This window comes from Penicillium riverlandense, assembly GCF_028828495.1.
Source record: "Penicillium riverlandense strain IBT 135883 chromosome Unknown utg000008l_segment0_segment0, whole genome shotgun sequence".
Taxonomy (NCBI): domain Eukaryota; kingdom Fungi; phylum Ascomycota; class Eurotiomycetes; order Eurotiales; family Aspergillaceae; genus Penicillium; species Penicillium riverlandense.
Genome location: NW_026643199.1, coordinates 1,761,690 through 1,779,104, shown reverse-complemented (window position 1 = coordinate 1,779,104; position 17,415 = coordinate 1,761,690). Strand labels below are relative to the sequence as shown.

The following is a 17,415-nucleotide window of genomic DNA, read 5'->3' as shown; positions in this document are numbered from 1 at the left end:
TTGAAGGATTGACTAGTTAGTTATTGTCAATGTCGTCACACAACCAAGTAGATTGTTCTAGACAGGATTATCAGGTGGCACCAACGTCTCCCCCACTCCGTGGGTCGGCCTTAATCGGGTGGGTCATAAGGCCCCCGGTGTTTCGATCTCCGGTTCTTATCCCCGCTGTCGGTCTCCGACTTTCTTGGTTCGTCAGACCTCAGTATATATAAAAAACCCATAGAACCAGTACTGTGTAGATCTAGCTAGCCCCAGAGCCCACCTCCTCAAAAACCCACAAATCTAATTCCCAATACAATGAGCGAAATCCTCGTCATAACCTGCCCCAGCGGCAAGCAATGCGCCCATCTAATCCCCCTCCTCTACAACAAAGGCAACTTCGTACTCCGCCTTGCCGCGCACTCCGAAACCTCCAAATCCAACCTCAAATCCCTCTACCCAGATGCCGAAATTGTCCACACAGACATAACCTCCCAATCTGCATGCCGTGAGCTCCTATCAGGCGCAACCACCGTCTACCACGTCGGGCCATCCCTCCACTCCCGCGAAACGGAAATGGGCATCAACATGATCGACGCCGCTGTCTCCGAGAGTCAGAAACCAGGGAACGTTTTTAAGCACTTCGTTTTCTCTAGCGTGCTCAGTACGCAACACCGGAATCTCATGCAACATGATCTAAAATGTCGCGTGGAGGAGCGCCTGTTGCTTAGCCCGCTGAATTTCACCATTCTTCAACCAACTAACTTCATGGATGCATATCCTGTCACTCAGCTAGCGGGCCAAGATAGTCCATCGATCCAGAAACTTTGGAACCCGCACATCCCGAATAGCGTCATCGCACTCCGGGACCTAGCTGAGGCGGCTGCAATTGTGTTGAATGAGAGAGAGAAACATTATTTCGCGCAGTACCCCCTTGTCTCGACGTTACCGGTTGCAGATAAGGAGATTGTTAGCGTTATAGGGAGACACATTGGGAAGCCTATTGAAATTACAGCTCCTAATTTTGAGGATGGTGTTGAAAAAGCTATTCAATATCTTTTTGGTGGAAAGCAGGATGCTATCTATACGGGTGATAATGTGGATGAAGATTTGAAGAGACTGGCTGCGGATGGGGATCTTCGACCTGATATTACAAGGGATGAGGCAGAGCGACTTGTGTTGTTTTATAATCGCCGTGGACTCAGAGGAAACCCGAATGTACTGCGGTGGTTGCTAGGGAGGGAGCCGACAAGTGTTGAGGAGTGGGTTAGGTTGCAATTGGGTTAGTTCTTGTAGCTATAGCCCGTAGTAAAGCGAAAGTGCTAATGCTATAGCTGCCTACTTATATGTTCATATGATATTCAATTCGGTAGATAGATAGCTAGGGAATAAAAGGTGCTTGAGTGATATATTCTCCTGGGATTATAAGTGTCACTCTAAGCTGACCCCGAACCACTCCCACTGGTCCAAATACTCAATACAGTCTCAGGGCATCTCAGATGCCTGCATTGCTCCTGTGATAGGAGTAACATAGTCCCGACGTCTTGTCACAAAGATCTCTGCCGTAATGGGAACATTGGTTTCCACAAGGCTGCCAGACTTGATTTGAGTGACGCCTGGCATTCCTTCCGGCTGCGAGTAGAGGCTGGCTCCACAATCTACTGATGTTAATTCATGAAACGTTTGAGGAGAAGGAATTTCTATCCTACTCTCACAAAAGAAAAGATGATGTGCTTTGCCAGACATAATTCCGACTCTTGCCCACCTCTTGGGCGATCCCTTGGTCAACGAGAAGTTCGCGGTTGGGACAGCCACGTTGGAAGAGAAAGCGCTACCGCCCCATTTTTGGCATTCCGTGCAGTGACACAGTGCCGTTAGAGCGGGCTCACCTAGAAGACTAAACAGTCAGCCATCTTTTCCTTCGGCTCCTGCTCGACCAAAAAGGACAGGCAACTTGCCAGAGTATTGAAAAGACACGCTGCCGCAAAGGCAGTTTCCCGATCCAGGCATCTCGAGATTGATTGAGGATAGAATAAAGTTTGAACTTATTGTGGTGGTTGGTTTTGTTGGACTTTTGAAAGAATATACTGGGGAAGCTTCTGAATGAGAATTCAGCGAAGTATTTGTACTTCGCGAAAATATATGATTCCACATCGCCGACGTGTATTTCTTTCCATTTTTGGACTAGCTTCTTTGATTCCAAACGCTTCAGATAATGAGCCAGAGACAATTCTGGTTTTCAAGTTCGACCTGTTGCGCCACTTCTTTGGAATCATCTTGGACCCACACCGGGCCAGGCGTTGTCGCCAAAGCTAGGAAGTAGTGGACCATCGGTTTGAGAGAGAGCGCGATTGGATAGGAACGGACTAAATATCCAGCCTACGGTGACCGTGAAACCGAAACAGCTAGTATTCGACTATTTTGCGCAACGCAGTGTTCATGCCTGCGTGAGGGCTTATTTCACTGGCTTGAGAGAAGTACTCGAAAATTCACGCATCGGGATGGATACCGGGGCCTTGGCCTAAGCTTAACGAGAACATAGTTTACGGTCGACTAGGAAGAATATCGTCCAGGAGCCCTTCGAAAATATCCTCTTCGATTAGTGCACCGAACCTGCTCGTGTTAGAGATAATGTACCAATGTATTGGACACTTGAACTGTGGAGAAGAAAAATAGAGCACAGCCGAGGAAAGCACTCACCCATAGCATTTGATGTGCGGGATCATGGCAGATCTCAACATGTCCAGTTTTCCATTTGGTATTTTACTAATGATAAACCGGTCCATAATCCTATTCCATGTTTGAACAGGTGTGATATACCCGTTGAGACCAAGAGAGCCAGAGAGTTCGAAAAGCTTGTCTAGCTGCTGAGCAGGAATCTCCCAAGAAGATTTATCATGCAGGCCCGATGGAGCTTCTGAGAGTAAGAGTCCTTGCATGGACAAAGCATGCCCTGATGGCTCTTCTGTGCCTAAAGGCCGTGTGTGGAAAAGACAAGGACGTTCCAAGCTGCAAGGTCAGATAATAGAATGATTCCGCACATGGTGGACTTACGAGAGCACAAAGTCAACACCCATTTGAGCAAATTTTCGGTTGTCAGGGTGGTATGAGGGTCTGGCAGATTAGGTCAGATTTTCCACATTGAAATCCCTCATTAGATGCACGGTTGTCCGACAGACCTTTGCAGATATTCAGGCAACTCGTCAAGTGGAAATTGTGAGTTCTGTACTTTGTCTTCTTCTGCACTTGAAGGACAATACTGAGAGGCGACATGGTAAGGTTGATATTCCGGCATTTTCACTTGTAGATGTTGATGTGAGCTACTCTCCCCAAATATGGTTACTTCTGCTAATGCTGATTTGCGTGGTAAAAGATCGGGTGGAAGGGGGATTGAGTGGCGGGCCATGATGTCCTTGAGGACCTCGTTTTCAAATTGAAGACTTCGCACCTCTTCCGCCTTCGTGAGTCGCGCATAGAGTTGGTAAAGCTCATCTTCGAGCATGCGACAGCGCTTTTCCTTCTGGTCGCGATGCTTCCTGCAAAGAGGTTAGTGAGAATCGTTAACATGTATATGTCGGCCAGCCTGACTTCTGTGCTCGTCGTACTTGCTCACGCCGTCGATCATAATTGGCCCTCGAGTGATCCACGGTCGTTTGAGCTACTGAAGACCCTAGAAGGAGGTGATTGATTAGACAGATGATTCCAAAGCTTCGCTAGTAATTAGGTCTCCACGGAGTTGTTTGTACCTATGAGAGCAGGGTCTTCTTTGCCCATCCCTATGGAATGAACTCCGTCGGACACGGGCTATATCGTACCAGAAAAAGACTGTCTGGATCGCGATTGACGTATGAACTAGATAGGATAGGAAGATTCTCCCGACTTTTGAGCGGGCTTGAGAAGTCATGAAGGGGTAGGAGAGAGCCGAAATGCTGCACGGAATCCGCTGCCGTCGAACATCCGTAGACCCGCACTTTTATCCACGTCTCAAACTACAGACCGACTTAAGTCTGTGCGGCACTGGGTTACGTAACAAGGTCCAGACCCACCAAGCACGAAACCAGAGTTTCTATTGGTTACTTTGAGAATCTTGCGTGAACCCCAGAGGGGGGTATAAACCAATGAAACCCCTCTACTGGTTAGAGGTGGAGCACAGCACAAATGATTCCAAAGCGATGGGATTCTAAACATACAGGGCCCCACCCAACCCGAATGACTCCAGGCAACTTGCAAATGGGATTCCAGACTTAACGACATGAGCTCGTATGGGCTTTTTATAAATAATTCTTACTTGCCAACTATATCTGAAAGAACGAAGGTACTTGGTATCTCTCCTCCTCACGCAGGTTGCCCTCAGTATCAACCCATTTTTTATGGTCTTTCCACCATAGCCCGTTTTACTTCAGCCATCATTTGCAGGAACGTCTTCGAAGACACCACCAAGATCCAGTAAAAATGACTACAAGCACGATCCTGGATACGATTGGAAATACCGCTTTGTTAGAATTGCAGCATGTCAGGCCATCCAACGGTTCTCGAATTTTCGTGAAACTAGAGAGCCAAAATCCGACAGGGAGCATGAAAGATCGAATGGCATTGGCAATGATCTCAGCTGCGGAAGCTGACGGGCGATTGAAACCTGGCGGGGCCGTGGTAGAGTACACCGGTGGTAGTACCGGCGTGTCGTTGGCATTGATCTGCACTGCAAAGAAACATCCCCTTCACCTCGTTACGTCCGATGCCTTCTCCAAAGAAAAGCTAGACCATATGAGGCTTCTTGGGGCCAATTTGACGATCTTGCCCAGCGAGCATGGCAAACAAACGGAGAAGCTCACGAAAGATATGATTCGTGAAGCACATGCTATTGCTGAGAAGACTGGCGCCTATATCACTGCGCAAATGAACAACACCGACCAGTTGCATGCATATCTGAAGCTCGCCGACGAGATTTGGGAGCAGACTGGCGGCAAAATCGATGGATTTGTACAGAGTGTGGGATCATCTGCCTCATTTCGCGGGACTTCTGAGATTCTTCGTCAGAGGAACGATCGTATCACTTGTGTCGCTGTGGAACCGTCCGAGTCGGCCGTTCTCTCTGGGGGTCCATCTGGATCACACAATATTGATGGCACCGGAGCCGGCTACGTCGTGCCCCTGTGGTACGATGGTGTGGCTGATGAAATCGATCGCGTATCAACATATGATGCGAGGGCCATGGCATTTCGCCTGGCAAGGGAAGAAGGTATTTTCTGCGGTACTTCTTCCGGGGCCAATGTGACAGCAGCTCTGCGCTTAGCAGAGCGTCTTAAGCCCAATTCAACTATTGTTACTATCATGTGTGACACGGGCATGAAGTACTTGAAGTCTTTCTCCCAGGAGCTTGTCTCAGGTGTCTAGAGTTGGACTGGAGGGAGCTATGCATCATGAGGCACCCAGGCTGGATAAATTGAACTTTTTAGAGGTCCCAGCCCTTATACATTGTCGCAGGAGCATCTTGTCTGACCCCGATAGTCGTGGGATACCACGCGAACATATTTAGGTTTGGTGAAGAGCCACCATTCATACCTTTCACTTCATTATTTGCCGTTGTAGCGCTGGCAGATAGAGCTCCGAATGTGATTACCTTGGCCATTCTTCCAGTGTCATCACCGCACTGGTCAACAAGATCCCAGTTGAGATGTATGTAGATGGCCTACCGGGCAGTTTTCACGCGCTTCTCGTGGACGCCACTTGTTTTGGCAATGGCCCCATCTAGTGCTCGTGCTCCTACCACTTTGCAACGGGAAATTGATAAGCGGATCTCGTCATGGATAGTGATATAGTTGGGACATCTACGAGTAGAGCAGGGACAGTTCAATGAGAGCTGTAGAAGACTTTTCGTTTACTATGAGCTGTTTAGAGAGACAGGTGTGAGCCTATAGAGCACAGGTATTGATACACAGAAGTATCATTGTAAAGGCGCAAAAGCCAGTATAGCGAGTGCAACAAAATGAACCGCTCCTTGGGCTTGTGTAACTGGCCTTACTTTGTTGAAGGGTTGGGCATTCCCGAAGTGTGAGGCCATTTGCGGAAGAGGTCGGCAAGGTGATCAATTGGTGCAGTCAGAAGGCCAACAACTGTCTCGTACGGCGGCTTGTCCGGTGCACTGGGGTGGGAGCGGGAGGGAACGAACATCTTCGTTCTTCCAAAGGACGTCGAATAACCCTCGCTGTCCTCTTGCGACAGAGCTTCTTCCAATTTAGGCAAATCATTCGTCTCTTCTTCCTTGATGTGCTTAGATAGATCCTCCATTAGAGCCTTGATTGTAGGGATAAACCGAGGGTCCGAGGGCTTCAGATTCTGGAAGATCTTCAGTTGCTCTTTGACCTGGGAGAATCATGTTAAATGATGACTCTAGAATCAATAGAGATGGCCTACTTACTGACTGGTGGTCTTGACGATCCTTATTGGCAAGTTCGACGCCGCCGGAGACATACTTCTCAAAAGCCGGGTAAACGACAAGCTCTTCTCCAATTGAGTGCCGAGCCAGTTCCCAGGTAAATTGATTCTGGTACTTTGTCTGCTCGGTCTCGTCTGATGTTCCGACGATTTGTTCGTAGTACGACTCTATCTCCCGGTGGTCTTGCTTGATTGCGTCACTGATGCGGGGTGCCATGATGGCAGATGAGATCGCAAACGTGCGTCTTGTTGTAGGTAGGAGCAAACTTTTCTTACTTGTTGCTCTCAGGTTACGAAGGAGAAAAGCCATATTAATAAATCATAAATTTCATCGGAACATGGCGCTAAGGGAGGTCCATCTTATAGTTAACAAAGTGCGCTACTTGTCTGACATCAGTCCACGTTGAGATACAAGAACAAGATAATGGTTGTGCGGCGACCCTGGGAAAATATACTGGATTCCAGCTTCCTGCAGCGCAGCTTTCCAAGGAGGTGACTTTCGCCCCAAGCAAATAAACCAGTCTGAGGCAGCTTATTGGTGAGCCTGATGTTGAGAGAGCCTAGACTCCCGGGGAGCTTGCTCTGGCGAACTTAAAATGCCTGATTCAACGGACTAAACTTGAAATAAATGACGTGATTAGGTACGCACTGGGATTTAGTTCCGCCAAAGAGAAACATCATGATTCTAATCGGACGAGCTTCAACTGGACCAGGCTTTCTGTCACGTAAATAGCCTGAATAAGATCACCTGGGCATTAACTAGAGGGGTCAACCGGGTCAGTTTGCGCAGGTTGGGCATAACAACTGCGGGCGAGAGCCTCTTCAAAACGAGGTCGAATCAGGTTTCAGCGATATATAGTACCAAATGCCTAAAGCTCTTATTGGCTGGGCACTTCTCCATGATCATTCAATCATGATACCATTCAACCTGCGGATATAGGCTGTTGTAAAGTGTATGTGTACTGGTTAATGTCTGGCAATTCCCGGCTTGCTCTTTCCGTTTAGTGTTCACCCTTCGCTCCTTGAGAACTGAGCACGGTGCTACACGCCCTGGTCTGCTCACGGAGCATGACGTAGTTAACTGTTAATCACACTACTCTGCTTACTAAGCACTCACCACTGCTCACCTAAGTTAGTTAGTTAATGTCAGTGCAATTATCCACCTGGTAATTTACAATATGATCCAGCTGCTGCATTCCTAGCGCTTACTCAGCTAACCGCCACTGTCTATTATGGAAACTGGCGCCCGATGTGGAATTTACACGTCCATTTTCCACTCCGACAATTCCCGCCTGTCTGCTCTATAAATACAGTCTGAATAGCTAGTCTGAATAGCATCGATTTCATCATTCTCCAATGAGACTACTAGGTAGAATTACTAGTGCATACGCCCATCAGACATTCTGACAGTTAACTAAGCGGCCTGATCCACACAGAGAGTTCGCCCCTAGCATAGGGATGAGCGCCCTAAGTAAGCGTACCCTAAATAAATTGCACCCCACTAGTTCCGAAATTTGCGACCTATTGCACAAATAGGACTCTTCTGGACCAAATACAAAGGTGAATTCTGATATCGCAACGTTCCCGGTCATTCTGTCCATGGAGATATATCTACGGTGTTGGATAATTTTCTGAAGGCCAGCCAAAAATGATATAGGAGATCAGGGATGGGAATCGCTTCTGAGTGGAAGAGCTCTATCAGATCGACTGATTGCAGTAGAAAAACAAAGAAATGGGGTTGCAAATACCGAAGTCTCTTCACCAAAACCCCTCCTAGTCTTGTCACTCACTATAGAGAACAGTCGAATGAATCATTCATCGTGGCATATCCATGTCGGGGGTTTAAACGAGCCTTCTCCGGGTAGGGGCAAAGGATCCTGGACTGGGGCCTTCCATCTGTGTCATTAAACTGGATCGGCAGGCTCTCGGGAGCTATACCCCTCTCAACCCAGTCGACAAGAGCTTGGAAAGTTGCTGTGGGTTGGCCACCGTTGCCTCCTTAGCAGTGCGCAAGTCCAGGAACTTGAAAGTATGGGAAGAACTCGTGCGCATTGTGCGTCACCCGAGCACACGATCATAGTAGTTGGTGGTTCCCCTTACGGGGATGAGGCCATCAGCCTAGGTAAGTCAGTCTCTAAGTTCCTAGTTCACACAGTTTGTGTTGGAGACTCACGAGCCCGTGATACGTGATCAGCTTTCCTCCAGCAGCCTGGAATGAGGAGATATCAGGGGTCCGATGTTCCAATAAATGAATCAAACTCCCGGACTGAGGCGTGGAAGAGTCTGGCATACTCCCCGACGGAGGAAATTTTGGTATAATTCCAGGCAGGGTCCTTCTTTACGAAGAACTTTAGCCAGTCAGCATTTCACATTAGTCAATCCGACAGCGTACATTACCTTCATATGTATGAATCTTTATTATAGACTTGATATGTTCTACGATATCCGCTGTGACTATCTCTCTGAGTGGCTTCAGACTTCTGGTCCCGTGTTGACGGAATCATGCTCTGTATCAAAGCATTCGGATTTTCTTAATCCTAAACTCCGGGACAGCGCCGTATTAAAACCCAGAACGCATTTAGTTTTTGTATTTCAAAGCAACCGGACTTCTCAGGAACATTTCTGACACAAACCTAGTGCCCTTCACCGTTCATGATTTAGTACCGCTTCTTAGTGTGATGACTTTATTGCCAATTCTGGACTAGCCTCCCTGGGAGTGGACCACGCCACCCACAGTTTTGTCTAAGCGCTGTGGTCTAGATGACGCTTTCTCCTCCTTCGGCCTAGCTCGCAGGGTTTTAGGTTATAGGCTTATTACGTTAGCGTACCTGAAGTGGCGGCCGATATAATATCCTAGCCCCGAAAGTAGGATCAGGTCTAGTCCGTCCGCTTTCTTCACCCCTACATATGACATTTCGAACACTACAATACGCAGGATTAGGCATTGGGTAAACCAGGACGATGGGACATACCGTGACTCAGCTCCCTTGGCCCCAGGCCGAAGCGAAACAGGCCGGCGATCGTCCCGCGGACGTCGAGGCCGAGGCCAACAAGCAACGCAGGAAGGTCCAGAACCGGAAGAACCAAAGAGCACACCGTGAGTCCGTCCCTTGCTACCTTAGCCCCTACTGTGCTTAGAAACCCTACAGGACTACGGCTCAAGAGTAGAGCCTCGGGGACTGTTCAGCGGTCGCGCCCATTCCAGGTCAGTCGCTGGCGCCTCGACGAGCCCGACCATCGTCCTACCAAAGAAATCTCGCTGGTATCAGAGCGCGCAACAACCACGCACTTCTCCCCTCGGCCGCGTCGCACGTACACAGGCATATCGCCCTCCACAGCCGAGCGTTCCATCGTCCGAGGATCACCACCCACCGCCCACCTCCACCCAGCTCTAACCCTTGAGCCCCAGCCCTTTACCTTTCCCCTCTCCTTGGACCACCTCCTCCATCTCATCCACTATAACGTCTTCCGCGCCTTAATGTCTAATAAGCGTACCCTCAACACCCTTTCCACCGACCCGACCATCTGCACCCTTACATCGCCCTGCCGCGATGACACGACCCTCTATCCCCTCAAGCCCGACATCCCTTCCTCCCTGGTCCCAACCTCCCTCCAGCAAACTCGCTACCACTCTAGCTGGATTAACGTCATCCCCTTTCCCCGAGTCCGCGACAACCTTATCAGGTGCGAAGGCTGTTTCGACCCCTGGGAGCTGATGCAGGACCTCGTCGGTGAACTAATGAGCTCCACTCCGGCCCCGCGGCAACGAGGCACGCCCGGACACGCCACCGTCCCCGAGACCGGACGGCTCCTGACCCTTTCATCAGGAAGTGATACGGATGAAGTCACCGCTGGGCGCAAGGGGCTCATCGTCTGGGGCGAGCCGCACGAGATGCAGAGCTGGGAGGCCACCCCTGGTTTTCTCGCGAAATGGACATGGGCTGTGGAGGGCTGCGAGGAGTTGGTGGAAATAAGCAACCACTGGAGGATGAAAAGGGGGAGGAACCTATGCGGCTCTCGATGTCGAGGAGCTATCCCCCACCACCGCTCTCGCACGCATCGTCAAGTGGAGGATAAGTGCTCATAGGTTCGTCAACTCCTTGTACTAGGACTCCACACTCTGCCCCCAAAATACTAGCCTGGTTAGTACTAGATAGCAAATGAGAGATACCGGAAAGAAACAGAGATTGAACTTCATCGAATGTATGGTTCGTTCCACTATACTTGACTACCTAGCCTGGCATCCTTTGAAAGCATAACAGCAACTGACAAGGCGCAATCGGGTAGAAATGGTGAAAAGGACCCCATCATTCCTGTTCTTGTGTCTAGCGGTGCCTTACTGATCGTCTGTTAGCCCCACCATATTTAACGAATCTTTCCAGAGCCGAGCCTCTTTCTCGGGATCATAAGCATGCCCTGCAAAGCCTACACCCAAGATCTCGTGATTGTCGTTTCCACGGGTTGTTTTTCCGCACTCCGCAAGATACTCCCCACCCTTCTTCTCCCATTCCTGGCCAATTGCCGCCCACACCGTCGTTGCAGCACCCTGCTCTGGCGACTTCATCGTTTTGAACAGATTTTCGTCCTTTTGCATCTCTTTAAGCACTGCAGGGTCCATATGCTGCATAAGCCCCGTGAAAATCCCGCCAGGATGAACACTGGTAGCGTGGAGTCCTCGCGATCCGTAGCGCCGCTCGATCTCGTTGGCCATGTAGATATTGGCGGTCTTTGACTGGCCATATGAAACGAATTCATTGTATTCAGTCTTCTCAAAATTGTAGTTGCCTGAGTCATTGATCGAGGCCACGTGATGGGCAGAAGAAGAGAGGTTGACGACTCGAGATGAGAATTCAGGGCTAGCACTGGCGAGGAGAGCTGGCTTCAGGAGTTCAAAGAGTAGAAAATGGGCGAGGTGATTGACTCCAAACTGCATTTCAAAGCCATCTTTCGTGTACTCCAACTTGGGCAGAGCCATAATGCCAGCGTTATTGATGAGGACGTTGACTTGGCCGTTCGACTTCTGGAGAATGGCTTTCGCGGCGGAACGCACACTGCTCAAGGAAGAATTGTCCATCTCAACGAGCTCAACGCGCCCTGGCTCGAGTATTCCGTCCAGAGCAGTCTTAGCTTTGTTCAGGTCTCGTGCCGTCAACAACAGCTTTGCTCCAGTCAAAGATAGAGCGCGAGCTGTCTCGATCCCTAATCCAGACGAAGTGCCGGTGATGACGACAACTTTCCCGGCTAGCTTTCCCTCTGCTGCTTCGTCCTTTATAATTTGAAGGGCTGTTGGACGAGCATCGCCCGGGCCAGCAGGATTCAAATGAGCTTCTGCGTATCGGGACATCGTGGTTGAACAAAGAACTTTGAAGTTTGGAACCGGGTAATGTTGTGAATAGAAACAGATCTGATGAGCTTTGGATTTAGCTTTTGGGAGTATCGGTGAGCTATTTATCTTTTTGTGGCTTCGGACTTCTGGTCCTGTGTTGACGGAATCATGCTATGTATTTCAAAGCAATCGGATTTTCTCAACCATAAAGTCCGGGACGGCGCCGTAGTAAAACCCAGAACGCCTTTATTTTTTGTATTTCAAAGCAACCGGTCTTCTCAATAACATTTCTGAAGCAAACCTAGTGCCCTTCACCGTTCCGTGATATAGACCCGCTTCTCACTGTAATGACATTATTGCCGTTTCTGGCCTATGCCTCCTTGAGCTAAATAAGAGGGTCCCGCCACTTTAAAAAAAAAATTTAAATTTCAGAGAATTTCAGAGAATTTCAGAGCTCCAGATGCCGTGGACTCGATGACACTTTTCTCCTCCTTCGGCCTAGCTCATGGGGCTGGGCTTCCCCGTTCCATGATTTAGACGCGCTTCTAGTATGATGACTTTATTGCCATTTCCGGCCTAGCGTCCCCAGAGCTAAGTAAGTGGGTCTCGCCACTTTAAAGTATTTTTTAAGCTCCCTACGCCGTGGACTCGATGACACTTTCTCCTCTTTCGGGCTAGCTCGGCCTTGACAAACGTTGCTATTTTGGAACCGACTTGGCGCCAAGACATCTATTATCGCCTAATTACCAAGATACCTGACAATCGTGGGTCTGTGGACTATGCGCTTAATCTCAAAGTCCCTCTATCCTCCAATCTTCGATTACAAACCCAACCTGAATGACAACCTTTCGCTGACAAATTAAATGTTATTTGCAAGTACCTTAGTTAACTAGTTAGTTAACTGAAGTCCGCCATGGCTTAACTAATACTACGGTCAGAAGAGATATAAGGGGGCCACAGGTCAACTAGTCTTGTAAAAGCAGACTCTTCAGTTTGTTTTCATGATCGCTTAAGTCTTCCACAATGTCCTCCTCAAAGCTCATCGTCATCGTCGGAGCCACTGGCAATCAAGGCGGCTCTGTGGCGAGCATCTTCCTTGAAGAACCAGGTTGGAAAGTTCGCGCCCTGACTCGAAACACCTCTAGTATCAAGTCTCAGGCTCTGGCAGCCCGAGGCGCTGAGGTTGTTCAAGCCGACATCGACACACCTGCCACACTATCGGCAGCGTTTGAGAGTGCGAACGCCATCTTCGCTGTGAGTGACTTCTGGGGCTTATACGGTGATCCTGCCAATAAAGACAAGGCGAAGCCGGGCCAGCCTCTGAATGTGTGGGCGGGTGAGCATGAAACACAACAGTTAAAGAACGTTATCGACGCAGCCGCCAAAGTCCCAAGTTTGGAGCGATTTGTACTCTCCTCTCTCTCGAACGCCACGAAATGGTCGAAGGGGAAATACACTCACGTGTACCACTTTGACTCAAAAGCCAAGGCGGCAGAGTACGGCAGAGAAACATACCCGGATCTCTGGGCAAAGACCAGCATCTATCAACCTGGACTTTTCTTAAGTAATTATACCTTAAACGGGTTGAGTCAACTTATCAAGGCAAGCATTTCTGAGTATAATTTCTATACTCGGCGACTAAGCTAACATCCTTAAGAACTCTGATGGAGTAGTCCAATTTATTGGGCATCTGGACCAAGATGTCAAACTTCCAATTGTTGCCGCCGAAGAAGATTCTGGGCCCTTGGTCAAAGCTCTCATACAAGACTCCGCTGGAAAGAACCTCATTGGTTATCGAGAATGGCTCACTACTCGAGAGCTAGCGTCAACATTTACAAAGGCTACAGGGTTGAAGGCAGAGGTAGTCACTCTGCCAAAGGGGCATTTTCCTCCATCTGTTCCGACCGAATTGAAGACAGAGCTTGAAGACAACATGGCGTATTGGAACGAGTTCGGGTACGAGGGCAGAGACGACCCTACAGTTATTCATCCTAGAGATGTAAGTTGGCCTTGGTTTGGAAATGCTGCGAATGGCTGCTTATATATAGATTTAGTTGAAGTCGCCCCCTTCTCTCGATACTGTGGAAGACTACCTCAAGAGGTACGACTGGACGAAGGTGTTTGGTTCTTAAAAACACTTATAAGTGCCAATAGCTAGACTTCAATGCCATCGTATCTCTTTTTCTCTTTTGCCTTACTTTTATTGCCAGTACATATGGCACCACCTGGTCGAATGAATTGTGCCTCAGACATCATTCACGGGGTTGCAATTCTGAAGCACTGGGTAACTTTTACCTCTCCCGATAGGAGAAAAGAAAAAGGAACAAATAAATAAATAGAAAAAATAATGTAAGTTGAGTTTAGAATTTAAATGCTTATTCTGTGGCTCCTTAGAAACCCGAACGTGTCTCAACCTTCATGTTAGTCGTCAAAGGAAGATCCCGACTCGAAGAACCAACATAGATCTTATAGTTTCCACTCTGTAGCTCCCAATTCTGTTCAAAAACATTCCAGCTGCTGAGATCACGGCGGGTGAGTGAGAAAGAAACCTTTGTGGACCCGCCTGCCGCAATCTGGACCTTGTCGAACCCACGCAGTTGCTTCACAGGACCACCTGGGATGCCAACGTAAAGCTGGGCTACTTCAGCACCCGCTCTGCGTCCAGTGTTCCTAACCGTCGCAGTAACAGTTGCCACAGTGTCCCACAAGCCCACCGCCCCTCCTTGCTGAATAGCACCGCAAGGATAAGCAGCGATGCCGTGCTTTACTAAAGAAACTTTCAAGTTCGAGAACAAAAATGTTGTGTATGAGAGACCGAAGCCGAATTCATACCGCGGTGTGAGATCATGAGCATCGAAGTAACGGTAGTCGGTGAGCGCTCCCTCAGTAAAGTCTGATTGCGGGAATAGCCCGTAAGGAGTGACCGGGGTATCGTGCCAGAATGACGGATAGTCGGATTCATGCTTTGCAACAGTGTAGGGGAGTTTGCCACTAAAGTTGTCCTCGCCGTAAAGCAGAGACACTAGTGCGCGGCCTGAGTCCTGGCCAGGGAGGTGCGCGAAGACAATTGCGGTGACGTTAGGATTTTCGACAAATCTGTCCACTAGACGAATACCGGCATTGTGGATGATGACGATTGTATTAGCGCAGGTCGCTGCGACTCTATTAACAAGATCATCGGAGTATTTGTCGTCCGCCCCAGACCGGTCAACGCCCTCCTCAGCAAATGCGTTGATAAAGACGAGGGAGGCATCTGAAGCTTCCATCAAGCCCATCATGCTTGGGTCATTAGTAGTATCCCACATAACGATAGTGTTATCTTCATACGCGCGCTGCTGAAGGGCATCGAGAGGAGCACTGATATATGGACCAGAATTGGCACCAGAACCACCCCCGACAGTGAGAGTACCGTTATAAGCAACTTGGTAATCGTATGGCTCGTTGATAGCGCCACTGGCAAATACCCAACTCCCCTGGTACACAACTGGCTCATAGCCTACTTCCCAGGGATTGCCTAGGATACTCTGCCCGTTAGGCATGTACTGAGGAGGAGCTTTGGCATCATATCCAAACACAGAGATCAGCTTTGGCGACCTAAATGGTAAAGCATTATTCTTGTTCTTGACCAAGACATGACCTTCTACAGCACCTTCGAAGAGCACAGGCTTAGCACCTGTAGTGAGGGCATTGACGATCTTATGAGGGAGACTGATATTGTAGGGCATGCCCACTCCAGGTGATGGATAACTCCGCTCCTCTTGACCCATTTGGTACCAGGTTGCGATGATCCTCGGGGAAAGTTAGCAAAACTATAGCCATAATATCTACAAGGAGACGAGAAATGGGTCTTACCGGGTTGCCATATCGTCGAGACGGGAAACCGGCACGCTGCCGTTTGCGATGGCTTCAGTAAAATTATTCCCCCAAAAGGACTCGCCATCTGGCATAGCCATGTCAAGACCGGCTAAAGCGGCCGCCACACCCGAATGCTGTGCAAACCAATCAGTGACAACAAACCCGTTGAACCCAAGCTCGGTCTTAAGCAGCCCGTTAAGAATCTTGCTGTTTTGGCAGGCATAGGAATTATTAACTCGGTTGTAGGAGCACCTAGAAAGAACCTAATCAGTTCACTCTTCTTGCAAAGCTATATTCCAAGTAGAATCTGACATAATGTTTCCAGCACCTGCTTTCAGTGCATCTTGGAAAGGCCACAAATACAACTCGTGCATTGTCTTATCGTCGATGTTGCTAGATACGGAAGCGATGCTTTCGTTCTGGGAGTTTATGGAAGGGTTGCGGTATGCTTCCTGTTCATTGCCGATGAAATGCTATGATTCTTGATCGTCAGAACTTATTTTACTCGAACAGGACGTTGCTTTGTGGATTTATCGAGAGAACCATCCACCATCTGTACTATTAACTGACCTTGACACTGGAAATCACACCTTGGCCCTGTATGCCCTCTACAGTCGACGCCGCAATCACGCCACTGAGATACGGATCGGTGGAAGCACCTGAGAAAGAATTAGCCTTACGCAACCCAGGTTATGTTTGATGCCCCAACCTTCCCAGTTTCTTCCGCCGGTTGTGACTCTTCCCAATGGTGCGACAACAGGTCCCAGGGCCACTTGGACGCCTTTCGTCCTGAATTCGCCCCCCATGTACCACCCACGTTCGTGGGCAAGAGACTTATTCCAACTGTTTATCACAAGAAACTTAGCTTTCAATCCCTCGAAGCACAAAGGTTCTTCAGTTGCTTACCTAGCACCCACATGGAGACCACTTGGATAACTGTTCACGAAATCTGCGTAGCGGACCCCGTTGCCTGCATCCTGGAGACACATGCCAGTAAATCCGAGACGAGGAATCGCAGGGATATTTCCTGAGCAGCCATTGGTAGTAACATCGATTCCGTATGTAAGGTTGTTCTGGGACAGTTCCAGTCAGTCTTGTGGAAAGGTACAAGCAGACTTCACTGTGAGCATACCTTCTCCTCCAAGGTCATCCTAGATACCATAGCTTCGGCCTTCTTGTACGCCGTGGCCCAATCACCAGATCCTGTTCCGGCCGCTATACCTTGTTAGCTACTCCGTACGCCAGACATACATGAGGGGACATTTGATCGTACGCGAAGGGTACACTGGCTCAGACTGGCCATAGAAGTGAGTATCGGAAGTGATATTTCCCTCAGCATGACTAAACCCACACAGGGTCACAATGGCAACAGCCACCCCGATTTGCTTCGTAGAAAACATGGTGCCCTGCAATCAGCGGTGAAATGACAGAAAGCTACTCGTTCGAGCTATGAAAACCGAGTCAGAGCCTGTGACCCTACGCCTTTATATACCCCTTCAGCTCTGCACAGCGCATCGCAATACCGCTCGGTAATTTGTGATCTCATCTCCGCTAGACCGTAAGATCCGGCTGGGCTAACTGATCTTCTGCTGGTATTTCCTTTTTAGATGACTCCGTAAATTGTCCAAGCACCATGTTGCTTTGTCCAACGAGAAATGATGCCCGTTTTCACAGACTAGCCCCGTATCTCGGTATATCTGGCTCTTGATTTTGTTTTCTGTGGGGTTTAGTTTGATTTTTTAAGTTTTGGGATAGGATAAACTTCGGCCACAAATTGACGGTCATTAAAAGAAGCACTATCAAGCGATTAGTAGGTGCTG

General features: G+C 48.9%; 8 protein-coding genes across 8 annotated transcripts; 4 read left to right on the top strand and 4 right to left on the bottom strand.

Annotated features, from left to right (window-relative positions):
* Positions 1–297: 297 nt before the first annotated feature.
* Positions 298–1,266, top strand: N7474_009714 (uncharacterized protein; the record flags this gene model as incomplete). Its single annotated transcript, XM_057201124.1, has 1 exon — positions 298–1,266. The coding sequence occupies one exon, from the start codon at positions 298–300 to the stop codon at positions 1,264–1,266; it is 969 nt and encodes a 322-aa protein (XP_057049111.1).
* Positions 1,267–2,522: 1,256 nt separating this feature from the next.
* N7474_009713 (uncharacterized protein) lies at positions 2,523–3,604 on the bottom strand (the record flags this gene model as incomplete). The annotated part of the gene is made up of 5 exons (XM_057201123.1): positions 2,523–2,592; positions 2,680–2,988; positions 3,034–3,093; positions 3,159–3,515; positions 3,585–3,604. 5 exons carry the CDS (start codon positions 3,602–3,604, stop codon positions 2,523–2,525), a joined length of 816 nt encoding a protein of 271 aa, XP_057049110.1.
* An 827-nt stretch (positions 3,605–4,431) lies between these two features.
* On the top strand, positions 4,432–5,373 carry N7474_009712 (PLP-dependent cysteine synthase family protein; the record flags this gene model as incomplete). Its single annotated transcript, XM_057201122.1, has 1 exon — positions 4,432–5,373. One exon carries the CDS (start codon positions 4,432–4,434, stop codon positions 5,371–5,373), a length of 942 nt encoding a protein of 313 aa, XP_057049109.1.
* Positions 5,374–5,997: 624 nt separating this feature from the next.
* Positions 5,998–6,724, bottom strand: N7474_009711 (uncharacterized protein; the record flags this gene model as incomplete). Its single annotated transcript, XM_057201121.1, has 2 exons — positions 5,998–6,342; positions 6,398–6,724. 2 exons carry the CDS (start codon positions 6,722–6,724, stop codon positions 5,998–6,000), a joined length of 672 nt encoding a protein of 223 aa, XP_057049108.1.
* Positions 6,725–9,375: 2,651 nt separating this feature from the next.
* On the top strand, positions 9,376–10,501 carry N7474_009710 (bZIP transcription factor; the record flags this gene model as incomplete). The annotated part of the gene is made up of 2 exons (XM_057201120.1): positions 9,376–9,511; positions 9,564–10,501. 2 exons carry the CDS (start codon positions 9,376–9,378, stop codon positions 10,499–10,501), a joined length of 1,074 nt encoding a protein of 357 aa, XP_057049107.1.
* A 249-nt stretch (positions 10,502–10,750) lies between these two features.
* Positions 10,751–11,758, bottom strand: N7474_009709 (putative short-chain dehydrogenase/reductase; the record flags this gene model as incomplete). The annotated part of the gene is made up of 1 exon (XM_057201119.1): positions 10,751–11,758. The coding sequence occupies one exon, from the start codon at positions 11,756–11,758 to the stop codon at positions 10,751–10,753; it is 1,008 nt and encodes a 335-aa protein (XP_057049106.1).
* Positions 11,759–12,763: 1,005 nt separating this feature from the next.
* Positions 12,764–13,872, top strand: N7474_009708 (NmrA/HSCARG family protein; the record flags this gene model as incomplete). Its single annotated transcript, XM_057201118.1, has 3 exons — positions 12,764–13,304; positions 13,384–13,739; positions 13,795–13,872. 3 exons carry the CDS (start codon positions 12,764–12,766, stop codon positions 13,870–13,872), a joined length of 975 nt encoding a protein of 324 aa, XP_057049105.1.
* Positions 13,873–14,130: 258 nt separating this feature from the next.
* N7474_009707 (beta-glucosidase) lies at positions 14,131–16,995 on the bottom strand (the record flags this gene model as incomplete). Its single annotated transcript, XM_057201117.1, has 8 exons — positions 14,131–15,529; positions 15,593–15,802; positions 15,959–16,068; positions 16,166–16,254; positions 16,305–16,438; positions 16,502–16,668; positions 16,728–16,810; positions 16,869–16,995. The coding sequence occupies 8 exons, from the start codon at positions 16,993–16,995 to the stop codon at positions 14,131–14,133; spliced, it is 2,319 nt and encodes a 772-aa protein (XP_057049104.1).
* Between the last annotated feature and the right edge of the window lie 420 nt (positions 16,996–17,415).